The 16,959-nt window shown below is 40.9% G+C and overlaps 2 protein-coding genes and 1 pseudogene across 3 annotated transcripts; 1 reads left to right on the top strand and 2 right to left on the bottom strand.

The window, feature by feature from the left end:
- Window positions 1-7,479: 7,479 nt before the first annotated feature.
- LOC133715000 (disease resistance protein RPV1-like) lies at window positions 7,480-9,776 on the bottom strand (annotated as a pseudogene).
- A 4,398-nt stretch (window positions 9,777-14,174) lies between these two features.
- LOC133715003 (TMV resistance protein N-like) lies at window positions 14,175-16,937 on the bottom strand. Of its 2 annotated transcripts, none has more exons than XM_062141304.1 (2): window positions 16,860-16,937; window positions 14,175-14,676 (listed from the first exon to the last, which is right to left on the bottom strand). In XM_062141304.1, the coding sequence occupies exon 2, from the start codon at window positions 14,674-14,676 to the stop codon at window positions 14,200-14,202; it is 477 nt and encodes a 158-aa protein (XP_061997288.1). In that variant the 5' UTR covers window positions 16,860-16,937; the 3' UTR covers window positions 14,175-14,199. The 2 variants fall into 2 exon arrangements, with proteins under 2 accessions (XP_061997288.1, XP_061997287.1); XM_062141303.1 differs by lacking the exon at window positions 16,860-16,937 and adding an exon at window positions 15,654-16,093.
- On the top strand, window positions 16,202-16,794 carry LOC133715002 (uncharacterized). The gene has a single exon (XM_062141302.1). It carries the CDS (start codon window positions 16,223-16,225, stop codon window positions 16,712-16,714), a length of 492 nt encoding a protein of 163 aa, XP_061997286.1. The 5' UTR covers window positions 16,202-16,222; the 3' UTR covers window positions 16,715-16,794.
- Window positions 16,938-16,959: the final 22 nt, after the last annotated feature.

Here is a 16,959-nt window from a genome sequence, read left to right as displayed (position 1 = left end):
ACTATATACAGAATCAGAGCTTACTAGTATTTATCCCTCCTAATTACAAAAATTTTACCATGTATATACTCTCATTTTTTTCAACCATTCTGCTCACATGTCGGAAGCATATAAATCTCTCTGTGCGTGAAACTTTGTAGGTTTATGCATATTTTTCTCCATTAAAACTTAAAAGTGATATGCAAACCCATCTCTATACTTTTGTAGTTTATTTATTTATTTATTTATTTATTATTATTTTTTTTTAATGAAAGCAGAAAAACTCTATACCTCTGTGCTTTTGTACGTGTTAGTATGTGAGTCAATGGGTGTTTTTGAGTGGAAGATCGGAACCTGGTTATGAGAATGAGTTTCCACAATATCTCTGAATAGATTCGTTTGTACCAGTTGGAGGCAATTAGAAAATGTGAAGCAAAGATTCATAGAGCAGCGAGTATTTGGTTTTGCAACGGTTTCCAATGCGCTGCAGTCATGAGCATCTCTGTAATTTATAGTCGAAGGAAGCTCTGGTACTGATTTCAGTCTCTTGCAAGCTTCCAATTCAAGATGTGTTAAACAGCGCAGTTGATTCATCGTTGCAGGTAAGTTCTCCAAGTTGGTTCCGCGCAGCTCTAAGGTTTTCAATGAGGACAATTGAGCAATACCATCCGATAATTCCCACAGATTACTGTCACTTAAATCAAGATGTAGCAGACCAGAGTAACTACAATATTCTTCAATTGATGATGACCATGATGAAAAGGCATCGTGTTGAAGGAAATCAGCTATTAGTGTGCCTAATCAAACTAGGAGTAGCAATAGGAGAGAAGGTTCTAGAATTCCTAATCCAACTCGGATTAATTTTCCTTGTAACATTAGAACATGTACTTTGTAATCCCTATATATAGGGCTCCTATTCTCAATAATACGATTACAATTCTCTCTACATTCTCTCTCGAATCTATTTTACTTAAACATGTTATCAGCACGAGCTTTAACCACAAACCAAAAACCCAAAAATCTTCTTCATCACCGCAGCTCCTAGCCCACGCTAGCCTCACCTGCGCGCCTGCCTGCCCCTGCAGCACCTACGCGCCCCTGCACACGTATCCCTGCTGCCCCTGCAGCACCGCTGCACGTCTGCTGCCCTTGCAGCACCAACGCACACCAACTACATCCTTCACCTTTCCTGTGCACGTCTGTCTGCTTGCAAGCCCCGAAACGTCTAGTTCGGAACCTCATATAAAAATCCTTTCTTCATCAAAGTTGTTCGTCTCTGTCTCTCCCATCTAACCTCCGAATTTCAGCCTTATCGGAGTTGTTTTGAGACCTGTACACCAATCGAAGTGCAAGCTATTCAGAACAGAATCTGTTCCGAATTTCAAACAAGTAAGTTTTTATAATTAAAGTTCCCGCTTTCCGAATTTAATTTCTCCTTCTTTTTCTTCGGGGACTTGCAACCTCCCATCTTCTACATCCCACCTTTCTTATAACGTGGGTTCGATCATTGAAAAGCGGAATCGTGGGGATTCACGCTATTAACGAACTAAGAGTGTTCTTAAGATTTCGGACTAAGAGCGTCCGTAAGCATCGATTTTTGACCATCTAAAACATCATTGTTTCGGTCTAATCCAATCATTCTTGGAAATCGATTTCTTGGTAGCATAGCTCGGAAATCTTATTATTTATTAGTTGTCGTGGAAGTTTTAACTCCGAAACTAATATACTTCTTCTTCATGATTTCAGGATGTCGAAGCCGAAGCTTGACTTTTCTATACTTGACTCAACTGGCTCGGAATATCATAGTTGGGTCACGGATGTTGAGAACCATCTCACTTCAAAAGGGATCCTACCCGTAATTCAAGCACCAAATCCTGCGCTTATTTTTTAGCGTACGGCTACGAATAATGCCACCGCACTCATCTTGATGAGGCGTCACATGGATAAATCACTCCGATTGGAGTACATGACAATCAAGGATGCTAGAGAATTATGGGTTGCGCTAGAAGAGCGTTTTGGTAATGTTAAGGATACCCTCCTCCCTGACTTGAAAGTTCAATGGGGCAATCTACGATTCGCCGACTTCAAGTCTGTAGCTGAATATAATTCAGAAGTTCTTCGCCTCAAAACCATGTTGGGGTTCTGTGGACAACCTGTCACAGAGCAAGAACTAATTGAGAAAACTCTCTCCACCTTCCCCGTCTCAGCAATTTTGCTATCGAAGCAATATCGAACTGAATTCAATACTGGACGGATCACGAGGTTTCATCAGCTAATTAATATCATGTCTGTAGCTGAAAAACATGATAATATCCTCGTGAGGAATTATAATTCAAGGCCTATAGGAACTAAGAGCGTTCAAGAGACGAATTATAATCATGCACCCAAAGGAGGGCGCAAGGAGCATAACCCTAAATTTAAGGGACACAACGGACGTTTTGGTCCATATAACCGCCCTACAAAGGAAGGAAACCGCCAAAATGGAGCGGGAGCACGTGGCAACAAAAGCCAACGTGGGAGAGGAGGACAAAAGGCTGTCGGCCATAGAGGTGGCGCCATTGTCCATCAAGGACGTCAATCTCGTCCTCATGCACAAGATGCATCTCAATTTAAGGGAGGAAATCGTAATGATGCATGCCATAGATGTGGATCAATTGATCATTGGTTCAAGCAATGCAATGCAAGTAAACAATTGGCTGCACATTACAAGGCATATAGAGACTTTAAAGAGCATGAAGCCTATCTTGCCGAAGAAGAAGAAGATGGTGATGATGCCAACGTTAATCTCACCATAGCGGACTTCAAATCTGACAAAGAATTGCACAAGGATGCTGCAGATTTTGATTAGTATAGTCCTTAGTTTTATTTTCCAAGAATTATGTAATGGCAATATGCCTTAATCAATAAATGACAATTCTATTAACTCTATCTCATGTGGCGCACCTAATTAAGTATGATGTCTAGGAAAGTAATTGAGATTAGTGGTACTTAAGAGAGCTTTGCTCCACCGACATCTCTCTCTACTTCCCTGGTCATATTTGAATCATTTGATTGGAGTTACCAAACGGATAGAGTGACTACGATTTGTCTACGATTTGATTTTTTTTATGTTGGATTAGATTTTGGTCACGAAACTTTAATGTAATCATTGGCTATTATTAATAAAGTATCGATTTATTTAAATTCAATGTCTTAGACATATTTTAATTTCGAACTTTATTATTTTTTAGTATGTTTCCCGGAGAGCTAGAATGCCTCGTGGATAGTGCAACTACACATACCATCCTTCGAAATAGGCAACTATTTCTATGGATGACGCCATCTCGATCTTCTGTGACTACGATGGCTGGATCATCTCAATTAATTCATGGTAGAGGTCCAGCCCAATTTATGTTGCCAAATGACACAATTTTAAATGTCACCGAAGCTCTTTATGCTCCTAGGGAAGGAAGAACCCTATTGAGTTTTAAAGATATAAGAGCCAATGGTTTTCATGCGGAAATGCATTGTGAGAATGGACAAGAGTTCCTTTGCATCACCTCTAATGACTACGGACATAAACGAGTATTAGAGAAACTTATGTGTCGATCTAGTGGGTTGTATGCAACCACTATTCGAATAATTGAATCCAATCATGTTATGAGAGATGATTTATGGGATTCTGACACATATCGGCTTTGGCACGACCATTTGGGACATCCAGGTCGTAATATGATGATCCGTATATTAAAGACTTCACACGGACATCCATTTTTCAGAACGAAAAGAAGTAAAACTCGGTTTTTGGACACCGAAGGAGCCCCTGCGCCTCACGGCGCCGTTCACCCCCAAATCCGGCCATCCTTAGCCAGCACCGCCATCCCCCTGTGGCCTCAGGGTGGCATTGACTCCACCAAGGCTCCTTTGTCTCCAAATTTTACTTCTAAAGTCCATTGTGACTTCATGGCTCAACCAAAATCCTCATTGGTTGTTTCTAAAGCCTATCACTCGTTCTGCAAAGCCTGCTCTTTAGCAAAATTAGGATCGAGACCATCCTATGCAAAGGACACTAAAGAAAATATACCATTCTTGCAAAGAATCCAAGGTGATATTTGTGGACCTATTCAACCACCATGCGGACCATTTAGATATTTTATGGTGTTGGTTGATGCATCGACACGCTGGTCACATGTCATGCTATTGTCCACTAGGAACGCTGCATTTGCTGAACTCCTAGCACAAATTATTAAGTTAAGGGCTCACCATCCTGATCATCCTATTAAGTCTATAAGGTTAGACAATGCTGGGGAGTTTACATCAAAAACTTTTGATGATTATTGCATGTCCATTAGGATTGAAGTTGAACATCCAGTTCCTTATGTTCACACCCAAAATGGTCTCGCAGAAGCCGCCATTAAACGACTACAAATGGTCGCTAGGGCATTGGTAATGCGCACCAATCTTCCTATTTCTGCTTGGGGCTATGCAATATTGCATGCAGCTGTGCTTATTCGTCTGAGGCCTACTGCCACTCAATCCTTTTCTGCGTCCCAGATGGTGACTGGGTATGAGCTTGATGTCTCACACTTACGTATATTTGGGTGTGCAGTTTATGTGCCAATTGCGCCGCCACAACGCACCAAAATGGGTCCTCAACGACGATTAGGCGTTTACGTTGGATATGATTCTCCAACAATTGTCCGCTACTTAGAACCCTTGACAGGCGATCTCTTTACCGTAAGATTTGCGGATTGTCACTTCGATGAGACAGTCTTCCCGTCGTTAGGAGGAGATAAGAACATGAATGTTCAACAGGAACGACAGGAATTGTCGTGGTCTGTCCCCACTCTGTCTTATCTTGATCCCTGAACCGCACAGTCCGAAATTGAAGTGCGTAGAATTCTCGATCTTCAGAACGTAGCAGAATCGATGCCTGATGCGTTTTCTGATATCGTTAAAGTGACGAGATCACATATACCTGCTGCAAACGTGCCTGCAAGGATTGATGTCCTTAAAATTAGAGGACATGACGCCATCTCAAGGGCAATTGAGCATGGCGCCAACGTCCCCTCTCACTGTGATGGTGACGTTGTGGCTAGGCCCATGGCTCCTGCCAGGAAGCGCGGGAGGCCTATAGGTTCGATGGATTCTCGCCCAAGAAAGAAAGCGAGTTTGACACAAAAATAATCCATTAATCATCGATGTAAATAATCCATCTCATGAGAATATTCCGGATTATGGTTATGTCCAAGAGACATCATTGGGGGACGCTCCAATGTCAAAACCAACTTCAGAGAATAGAGAGATCTCCATGAATTACACTAGTGTACATGAGACGATGGATAGAAATTCTATGGCAATTGATGATGCATTTGCATATCATGTTGCAAAAGGAATCATAGAATATGATGATATCGAACCTCGCTCTGTCAAAGAATGTCAACGAAGAGCGGATTGGCCTAAATGGAAAGATGCGATCCAGGCTGAATTAGATTCACTAGCAAAGAGACAGGTATTTGGGCCTATAACGCAGACACCCCCAAATGTAAAACCTGTTGGCCATAAATGGGTCTTTGTTAGAAAGCGTAATGAGAAAAATGAGGTGGTTAGATATAAAGCCCGCCTTGTGGCGCAAGGTTTCTCACAACGCCCTGGAATCGACTACGAGGAGACATATTCTCCCGTAATGGACGTTATAACGTTCCGCTACCTTGTCAGTTTGGTAGTTTCCGAAAAACTTGACATGCAGCTTATGGATGTGGTTACAGCATATCTCTATGGGGATCTAGATTCAGAGATATATATGAAGGTTCCAGATGGACTTCAATTACCCAAATCAAGTGGCTCTAAACCACGGAGTGCGTTTTCAATAAGATTAAAACGTTCACTATATGGATTAAAACAATCCGGATGGATGTGATATAACCGTCTAAGTGACTACTTGATTGGGAAGGGATATATTAATAACGAAATATGCTCATGCGTGTTCATTAAAAGAACAAGTTTCGGATTTGCAATCGTAGCAGTTTATGTCGATGACATGAACCTAATTGGAACTCTAGATGAGTTAGAGGAAACTGCTAAATATTTGAAATCCGAATTTGAGATAAAAGATCTTGGGAAAACACGGTTTTGTCTCGGTTTAGAACTCGAGCACCGTAGTGATGGGATTTTGATCCATCAGTCTGCATATACTCAGAAAATCCTAAGGCGCTTTAATGAAGATAAAGCAAAGCCTGTGAGTACTCCCATGATCGGTCGTAGTCTTGAGCCTGGAAAAGATCCGTTTCGTCCAAAGGATGAGGACGAAGAATCATTAGAGGCCGAAATGCCCTATTTAAGTGCAATAGACGCATTATTGTACTTAGCTCAATGCACAAGACCAGATATCTCATTCGCAGTGAACTTGTTAGCTCGACATAGCTATGCGCCAACACGCCGCCATTGGATTGGTGTAAAGACAATCTTTCGATACCTAAGAGGTACGATTGATATGGGCCTATTTTATCCCTACAGAGAGAAAAGATATGACGGAAATTTGGGATCGGACCCTAAGAGGCAAAGAGCCACCGTCCAAGAAGCAACCGCCGGCCATGTTACCGCCGCCAGCGCCGCCGCCGTCCATGGTGGTCGGCCTCACCCTATCCCCCTCCATCAAAATGACAATGATGTTTTGATGGGTTTTGCTGATGCAGGGTACCTCTCTTACCCTCACAAAGGTCGCTCCCAAACGGGTTATGTCTTTACCATGGGAAGCACTACGATATCTTGGAGGTCTACAAAACAGACCCTTGTTGCTACTTCCTCGAATCATGCAGAGATTATTGCTCTACATGAAGCCGTGCGTGAATGCATATGGCTAAGGTCTGTAATTAGACATATTCAAGGAAGTTGTGGTTTGAAGTCTACCATAGATGAACCTACATGCATTTATGAGAATAATGCAGCTTGTATTGAGCAAATGAAGTTAGGTTTCATCAAAGGCGACAACACCAAGCATATATCGCCTAAGTTCTTTTATAATCAGCAACAACAATCACTTCTAAAGATTGAAGTTAATCAAATCCGATCAGAGGATAATGTAGCGGACTTATTCACTAAGTCGTTACCTAAATCCACCTTCGAGAAACATGTGAAGAGCATCGGATTGAGAAAGTTATCCGAACTCCCATGATTGTAGCAATCAGGGGGAGATATCGACATCAGGAGGAGTTATGATGTCTACATGTTCGATCTCAAAGAGTAGAGGACGTGTTGTACTCTTTTTCTCCTCCTCGAGCGTATTTTTGTCCCACAGGGTTTTTTCACTCGAGCAAGGTTTTTAACGAGGCAACGGATGAAGCGTCACCACCAAGTTTGAGCGGCACAAGGGGGAGTGTTGAAGGAAATAAGCTATTAGTGTGCCTAATCAAACTAAGAGTAGCAATAGGAGAGAAGGTTCTAGAATTCCTAATCCAACTCGGATTAATTTTCCTTGTAACATTAGAACATGTACTTTGTAATCCCTATATATAGGGCTCCTATTCTCAATAATACGATTACAATTCTCTCTACATTCTCTCTCGAATCTATTTTACTTAAACACATCGTCATTTCTCTGCATCCATCACATGATCATGTTTTCAGCCTTTTCAAGCATAAGATAGAAACTGGCAGTTCTCTTATACCGCTTCCTTCTACTTCAAGGCATATCAAAGATTCTAAATTACCCAAGTTCTCAGGCAAATGATAGAGCTGAGCACCCAGAGAGAGTGAGATCTTTAAGATATACCAACTTACATATATTGTCTGGAAGATGGACAAGGCTTCTACAGTTTCTCAAATGTAGTAATACAAGCCCCTGAAGTCGTTCAATCGATGATGGCAATTCTTCAATTGCAGTATCATTTAGATAAATTTCTGATAGGTCCTCCATGATCCCTGAAATCTCTGGAAACTTTACGAGACTTGAGCACCCAGAAAGATCAAGGGTTTTAAGAGACTTCAAACAAATGCTGCTTGGAAGACTCTTAAGTTCTTTGCATCCTCTTAGGCACAAGAATACAAGGTTTTTAAGAGCTGAAATGGTTGAGTTGACATCAAGCAAACTCGAACAACCTTCAAGAACTAGTGTTTCAACATTTGTTGCTTCAGTGAAGTTGGGAGTTGTGGTAAGGTAATGAGAATGACTCAAATTGATGAATTTCAACTTTTTGAAGGGCTGCATGTTAGAACAACCAGGGAGAGCTATTCAATAATAATCATATATAAGAATCTAAAAATGTAATTACCATTTAAAAGATATGCAAATGATTACTGTACCTTGATTTCTTCCCAAAGTTGTTCAATATGGCTACAACGCATGTCAAGGTCAACAAGATTCTTCGGGTGAAAATTGGATGGCAAAGACTTCAGGGGGCATCCATACCACATGAGATACCTCAAGTCATGAGAAAGAAACTTTACGTCCCCGCTTACATGTTGTTTACACTCACCTCTTGGATGGTCTGACTGATTCGATTGAAAATCTTTCGCATTCAAGTCTATGGAGTGGTTATAACCGATTCTGAGCAGTCTTAATTTCGTCATTCTAACAAAAGCTTCAGCATCTATGTAGACGTCTTTTGACTTCGACAAGTCTAGCATTATGCATTCAACTGCATCTGTAGCCTGGAAAAGCAAAAGTGGAAATTAAGTCGGTAAAATAGCCATAACCTTGAGAAAGAGCTAGAGGTTACAACTATATATCTCACCATATTTTGAGTTAATACACGAGCAACATCTTCATAAACCCACAACCTACTGCGCTTCCCAGGCTCTTTAATAGACTGTTGGCGGATAATATCCCAACCCATCTCCTTTATTAAATCATGCATTTCCAACCCATTGTCATCTGAAATAGTTACAAGAGCTCTATCAATTAGCACTCGCAATCCACTAGGGGATAGAAGCCACAACTTTCCAGAATTTTGGTCACATAGCCTTTGTCCATTCCTCTAAAGAAGCATGCATTATCTAGGAATATGTCCTTCTGTGAAGGATCCAGGCCATCAAAACTTTTTTTAAGCACACCCTGAATTTCTATATGTGGGATTTCCTTTATTTTCTCTATCTCATCTTCCCACTCACATATACTTTTGTTATCAAGAAAAGCTCCCAAAACTTTGAGTGCTAGAGGCAGACCATGAGCATATTCTATGGCACGCCTAGAGAGAGGATCATACTCTCTTGTAGGTTGGTTTGTTCTGAAGGCATACTGCATAAAGAGCTCAAGAGCTTCATCATCACTTAGAAACATGGGACTATATCTCGCATCAACTCCACTGAGTGATTGTATATCTCTAGTGGTTACAATGATTCTACTTCCACCACCAAATGAATGCTGGTTTCCAAGTAACGCTTCAATTTGTGCAAAGTTTTCTACATCATCAAGAACAAGCAGAACTTTTTTCTTACTCAGCCTTTCCATTATCATCTTGGATCCTTTACTCAAAGTGCCTAGACAGCGCACTCTTTTCTCAAATATTCTAGATAGGAGTTCTTCCTGCATGTGTATTGCACCATTGTTCTTGAAACCATCCTTGACATTTTCAAGAAAGCAATAGTGTTCAAATTGACAAACAATTTCGTCATAAACAGCTCTAGCAATGGTTGTTTTCCCTATACCAGGCATTCCGCATACTCCAACAACACGAACATCATCCTCACCAAGACATAATAGTGAACACATTTTTTCTAAGTGGGAATCCATTCCAACCAAGTCATTGACTTTATTAGACGAGATGTGGACCAATTTTTCAGAAATATCTTCTACAATTTTTTCAATAAACTTAGCATCATCCCTGCCATATTTGAAGAACAATATTGTAAAGGGTAAGAGCAAGACGTACCCAACTCATTACAGTTGTTATATATAAATATACTTAATGACATTAAACTAATCTAACAAGACCAATCTCTTAATGTACTATAGATGCTCTCCCACTTCATATTTCATCTACTTATATTTTCTAATTCCTTATTGTTATTAATTATTATCAAGTGCACATGTAGGTAGAAAGAAATGAATATAGTAGTTGCAGACTAGTTAACTAGATTATGAACTGCGAAAGTCAGTTTGAGGTAAAGTTAACCTACAGTTTGTTTCAGCTTACTCCATTTACTGCAAAATAAAAAATACTAAGGATTTGCAATTAATAAATCAGTCAGCACAATGATAAATAATGAAAATTTTATGGAGCTTTATGTTTAAAGCTTTTCCATTTTAGTTTTTTCTTTATTTTAGTCATGAACAAAGTAATTACCAACTAATTAAAGCTTGAAGAAATATCCCCATAAAAAATAAATAAATAAATATAAATATGTTGAAGGATGTCGACATAATGTGTGTCTCTACAAACTAGGGTTTAAAGTTGTAATAGGAATGTGTTCTAGGTATTCAATTGTAATCGGATTCTATTACCTTTTTGGTACCTTGTAACTCCCTATTTAAAGGGCTCCTATTATCAATAATAAACACAATTTCATTCTCCTACAACACGTTATCAGCACGAGTTCTAACCCTAGCCCAAAAGAAAAAAGGAAAACCAAAAACCCTAGAAAAAAAAAAACTTATCTCCCTGCCGTCAACTCCACCAGCCTCCAGCCCGTGCAGCACATCTGCCAGCCCACCAACATCTCTCTCTACTTTCCTGGTCATATTTGATTGGAGTTACCAAACGGATAGAGTGACTACAATGTGTCTTACTTTGATTTTATTTTGGATTAGATTTTGGAAACTTTGATGTAATCATTGGCTATTAATAAAGTGTCAATTCTTTTACTTAATGTCTTGGACATACCTTAATTCGAACTTTATTATATAAGAGCCAATGGTTTTCATGTGGAAACAGATTATGAGAATGGACAGAGTTCTTTTGCATCACCTCTAATGACTATGGACATAAACGAGTATTAGAGAAACTTATGTGTCACTCTAGTAGGTTGTATGCAACCACTATTTGAGTTATTGAATCCAACCATGTCATGAGAGACGACTTATGGGATTTTGACACATATAGGCTTTGACATGATGATCCGTGTATTAAAGACTTTACACGGACATCCATTTTCAGAACGAAGAAAAGTAAGAACCAAGAATTGGTTCGAGGAGCTGCACATGCGCCTCATGGCGCCATGATTGTGCAAAGACCGGCCATACATGGCCGGCGCCGCCTACCCCCTGCGGCAAATACATGGCATTGACGCCATAAACTCCTCTCTCTACTTCTCAAGTCTATTGTGACATTATGGCTTAACCAAAAGCCTCATTGGTTGATTATAAAGCCCATGTTTCGTTCTGTACAGCCTGTTATTTAGGATTGAGACCATCCTATGCAAAGGAGATTGAGGAAATAATTCCATTCTTACAAAGAATCTAAGGGAATTCTATGGATTTGATCAACCAACTTGCGGACCGTATAGATGTTTTATGGTGTTGGTTGATACGCAAACACGTTGGTCACGTGTTGTGCCATTATCCACTCGTAATGCTGCTTATACTACACTCCTAGCACATAATATATGGCTACGGGCTCACTACCCAGATCATCCCATTCAGTCAATTTGACTTGATAATGCTAGAGAGTTTACATCGACAATTTTTGATGACTCTTGCATATCATTGGGTATTGATATCAAGTATCATATTTCCATGTACACACCCAATTGGTCTCGCGGAAAAGCCACCATTAAACGACTACGATGGTAGCCCGGACATTGGTAATGCGCACCAATATTTCCGCTTGGGTTATGCAATATCGCATGCAGCTATGCTAATTCGTCTACGACTCATAGCAGCCACTCAAATTTTATTTGCGTTACAGCTAGTGACTGGGTTCGAGTCTAATATCTCATATTTATGCATATTTGAGTGTGCGGTTCATGTGCCAATTGCGCCGCCACAACGCATCAACGTGAGTCATTGCAACGAATGCATATATATATTTATGTTGGACATAGGCCTCCAACTATAAGTCCGCTACGTAGAACCCTTGACAGGCGATCTCTATTTCGCTGGACTTGCGAATTGTCACTTTGATGAGACAGTCTTCCCATCGTTAGGGGGATATTAGAACGTCAATGTTCAACAGGAACGACAGGAATTGTCGTGGTCTGTCCCCACTATGTCTCATCTTGATCCCCTAAAAGTGACGAGATCACATATACCTGCTGCAAACATGCCTGCAAGGATTGATGTCCCCATAAGAGGACATGGTGCCCCCCAGAGAAGATGGGTATGGCACCACCACCATGGATGGTGAGATGGTGACGCCACAAGGTGGCATAATGGCGTCATAGGCCATGGGTTCCGCTAGAGAGCGTAGGAGACCCATAGGTTCGATGGATTCTCGCCCTAAGAAGAGAGCGAGTTTGGCACAACTTGATCCATTGATCATTGATACTCAAAATCCGTCTCATAAGAATATTTTGGATTGTGGTTATGTCCAAGAGACATCGTTGGGGGACGCCTCAATGTTAGAACCAATTCCTGAGAATATAGAGATCTCTACGAACTACACTAGTGGACATGAGGACGTGGAATTATTGAAACCAATGACATCGAACCTTACTCCGTTGAAGAATGCCAATGTAGAGAAAATTGGCCTAAATGGAAAGATGCGATCCAGGTTGAATTGGATTCACTAACGAAGAGGAAGGATTTCGGGCCTGAGATGCCAACATCTCCTAACATAAAACCTATTGACATTAATAGGTCTTCGTTAGATAGCGTGATGAAAAAAAAAAAGATGGTAATCTCGCCTTATGGCGCAAGGTTTCTCACAACGCCCTGGAATTGACTACGAGAAGACATATTCTCTCGTAATGGATGTCATTACACTCCACTACCTTGTTAGTTTGGTAGTTTCCAAATAACTGAACATGCAGCTTACGAATGTGGTCACAAGTATCTCTATGGGGATCTAGATACGGAATATAATAAAGGTTCTTATGGACTTCATTTACCCAAGTCAAGTGGCTCTAGACCACGGAGCGTATTTGCAACAAGGTTGAAATGCTCACTAAAATGACTACTTGATTGGGAAGGGATATGATGAACTATGCCCACGCGTTTCCATGACAAGTTCCGGATTTGCAATTGTCGCGGTTTATGTTGATAAACATAATTGGAACCCTTGAGAGTTAAGGGAAACCGCTGAACACCTGAAATCCGAGTTTGAGAGGAAGGACCTTAGGAGAACACGGTTTTGTCTAGATTCAGAACTTGTGTACCGTGGTCAATAGATGCTTAGGCATTTTGATAATGTCAAAAATGCACTCCCATGGTCGTCTGTAGTCTTGGCCCTAAAAGGGATCCGTTTCGTCCCAGGGATCATGACGAAGACGTGTTAATAGCAGAAGTGCTTACTTATGTACAATAGGCGCATTATTGTACTTAGCACAATACAAGACCGGACACCTCAATTATTATGAACTTGTTGGCTAGATATAGCCCCGCGCCAACGCAACGCCATTAGATTGGTATAAAGACAATCTTTCGATATTGAGATGTACGATTGATATGGACTTGTTCTATCCCTACAGAAAGAAAAGAAATGACGGAAGTGTGGGATCGGACCCCACAAGGCAAAATGCCACCTTCCGTGCTCCTCCTCCCCTCCATCAAAATGACAACAAGCACGTCTAAATATTGAAGTGAACCAAATCCTATCAAAGGATAATGTAGCGGACTTATTTACTAAGTGGTTACCAAAATCCACCTTCGAGAAACATGTGAAGAGCATCGGATTGAGAAAGTTATCCGAACCCCCATGATTGTAGCAATCAGGGGGAGATATTGACATCAGGGGGAGGCATGATGTCTACATGTTCGATCTCGAAGAGTGAAGGACGTGTTGTACTCTTTTTGTCCTTCGACCAGGGTTATTTTTGTCCCACAGGGTTTTTATTACCTGGCAGGGTTTTTAATGAGGCAACAATCAAAGCGTCATCACCAAGTTTGAGCGGCACAAGGGGGAGTGTTGAAGGATGTCGACATAATGTGTGCCTCTACAAACTAGGGTCTAAAGTTGTAATAGGAATGTGTTCTAGGTATTCAATTGTAATCGGATTCTATTACCTTTTTGGTACATTGTAACTCCCTATTTAAAGGGCTCCTATTATCAATAATAAACACAATTCCATTCTCCTACAACAAAATAAATAAAAAAGGAGGAAGAAGCTCAAAATTGAGAAGATTATGAAGAAGCATTACGTGTAATTTCATGAATCCCAGCCAGATAGATTGCTGGCTTCAATTAGAGCAATCTTCCACCTATTCACCTTGTCCATGCCGGCATTAGAATCTTGCTCATGTTTCACAAAAGCCTCGGCAAAGCTTCCCTTCAGTTTGCGGATATCAGATGGATCTACTTCATAGTAAATGGGCACCACTAGCTGCTTCTTCACAGCCACGCATTCAAGTATCTTAACCAGTTCTTTCAAACACCATGTGGAAGAAGCATAATGTTGGGAGAAAACTACGATAGAAAGCCTAGAGTCTTCAATAGCCCTGAGCAATTCTGAAAGGTCGTTGCCTCTGCAGAGATCTTCAGAGTCTATAAATGCGTTGATTGCTTTCAGATCAAGAGCTTTGTGGAGATGGCCCACAAAGATCTTGCGAGTGTCCTGACCTCTAAAACTGAGGAACACATCATAGTTCCAACGGCCACCAGATGATAGAGATGAAGCAGCAGCCATCTACACAGGATCAAAGAGCAATGGTGACAAAGACATTGTATGGTTGTTCATGATTATTTGTACACTATATTAAGGTCGAGATCAAGTCAAGACAGGGCCGGCCACTTGTTCCACATGCACGGTCATTTAAGAGAAGATCTTGCGTGGGGCACCCGTAGGGACACGTGGTGGGGAGGGCCAATCACTGCCTAGCAGGGGGGGTGTTTTGGATATTTCACTTCAGAGAACAGGAGCAGTTTCGGAAGAGATGGAAAATTTCCTTTGTTTTGATTGGGTGGCCGTAAGGCCACCTGGTGGGGAAACCCCCACCTAAGTATTTGCCGTCATTTAAATATAGGAAGATGGTCAGTGACCTGACCTGACACCGTGCGTTTTTTACTTTTCAATTTACAAATAGATGGACACCTTTTGAATCTAAGCACATGCTTAAGCAAAAGTTTCTCATATGTGTTCACATTTTCTTTACTGATTGATGTTAATGGCCCATGATTTCTTATTCACAGAAATCCTTATCCCCATTACTCATCTCTGTGGTTCTTCAAAAGAGTACTAGGTAATGAGGAAATTTCGAAGCAAGGAGAAAGATAACCAAGCAGAGCACAAAAATGAAAACTACCAAACCTATTGATAAATGCACAGAGCAAGTTATTTTAAAAGATTTCATAGGTGGAGTAATTCTGAAATTGTTCTCAACACGAAAATATCTATACAAGTTCAGCTTATAACAAAGAGCCATGCACACTGAAGACTAATCAAATCATACCCATATATATTGACATTAACACAACACCTGAAGCTCATCCAGCCTAATATGCAGATACATAAAATTGGCAAGAAAATGCCCAAATTGGAGGAGCACCACAAGCATTAGTGATAACAACAACAACAACAAAATAACAGCCATATCTTCCCATTCTTTGCATGAGCACAATAGATCATACTAAAAAACCAGGACATGAAGATAGAGAGATATATACCTCCTTGTGAGGCTTTCACTAGGCTTAGTTGCTGTTGAAGCTCGAAAGTGATCCGGGCCATCATTCTTATTAGCTGAGGTTATGGATGCGGCCACATCCTGAATTCCGATGATTGTGAACAACGGATTCATTATGCTTTGTGAGACCGGGCAGTAATTTGGTTAAGAACGTGTTTTGATTATTGTTACTGTGCTACATCTCCATGGTATCTCTGTTCATTCTTCATGAAAATTTAATATCATATCATGTAGATGAAATTCTGAGACCAGACAAAAGCAGTTGCTTCCGATGTTCATACTAGGATTCTCATTCAAGCTAAACCAGGAATCTATGGACGGAAAGAATATTCAACTATGACAAGCAAGAACTGGTGGTGACGTGATAACCTAGTTTAGAGACGCGTGCACCCTTGAACCTACTTTGGACGACCAGTCCAGTCTACACGTTCCTTCCTCCACTGTCACGTGTCAGAGATGGACACGTGGAGCATCCAGGACAGTGTCATCTTCATCATGAAAAACCTTATTTATAGGGAATAGGGGATGCATCCACCAATACAAACCATAACCATGGAATTTTCTGTGTGTCACAAGAATGCACAATACTTGTGCTATTCTAACCCCATATGCAAAACCAAACGCCCTTCAACTCTACCATGCCAAATCAGCCCTCGTCGGAATGTATCGAGGACCAGTTGGGGATTGAGAACTCCGGCATCGAGCTTAATGCAGCAACGAGTGCATGACCATAGGAGATCAGCTGTGGTAGTAGGATGCGCAAACAAGGGTTGTTCAACAGGGATGGCAGGCGAGATAGAAAGAGAACTGGAGGCTGAGATGCGACCGGAAGAAGGAGCTGAGTGGTTGGGAGTAGGAAGGCTGAGAGACAAGTGTGGAGAAGGCAGAGGAGGAGCCGTGGAGCTGTTGGAGTGTTTGGAAAGGGAAGCAATTATGGGTGAAGACGAAGGCAAAGAACCAAACGACTACAACAGGAGGGCTCAAATCTTCTACAAAAGTGCAAGAGTTTTCCAGGCTCTTCGAGAGAGTGCTAGTAATGAGTAATATACAAGACTCAAGCAATTGTAACACTATTTCTGATGTATGATCCTATCCAATAAATCAAAGATGTTCTTTTTCTCTGAGTTTGGAATTATTATAATCAGTAATGGAATTGATTTGCAAGAAAGTGATAAGTTAAAGAACCTACCTCCTTTGTTTACTGACAACACTAATAGCATCACCTCCACCTAAAGATCCATCATCAACTGAAAAAAAATTCCAGGGTTGATGATCAGGTCACAATCCCC

This window comes from Rosa rugosa, chromosome 6 (genome assembly GCF_958449725.1).
Source record: "Rosa rugosa chromosome 6, drRosRugo1.1, whole genome shotgun sequence".
NCBI classification, from domain to species: domain Eukaryota; kingdom Viridiplantae; phylum Streptophyta; class Magnoliopsida; order Rosales; family Rosaceae; genus Rosa; species Rosa rugosa.
Note: the sequence above shows the minus strand (reverse complement) of the source record. Positions and strands in the feature narration are given on the sequence as shown.

Coding starts and splice junctions, on each gene's coding strand:
- LOC133715003 (XM_062141304.1), bottom strand. CDS start 14,676: ATGGCTGCTGCTTCATCTCTATCATCTGGTGGCCGTTGGAACTATGAT.
- LOC133715002 (XM_062141302.1), top strand. CDS start 16,223: ATGGAATTTTCTGTGTGTCACAAGAATGCACAATACTTGTGCTATTCT.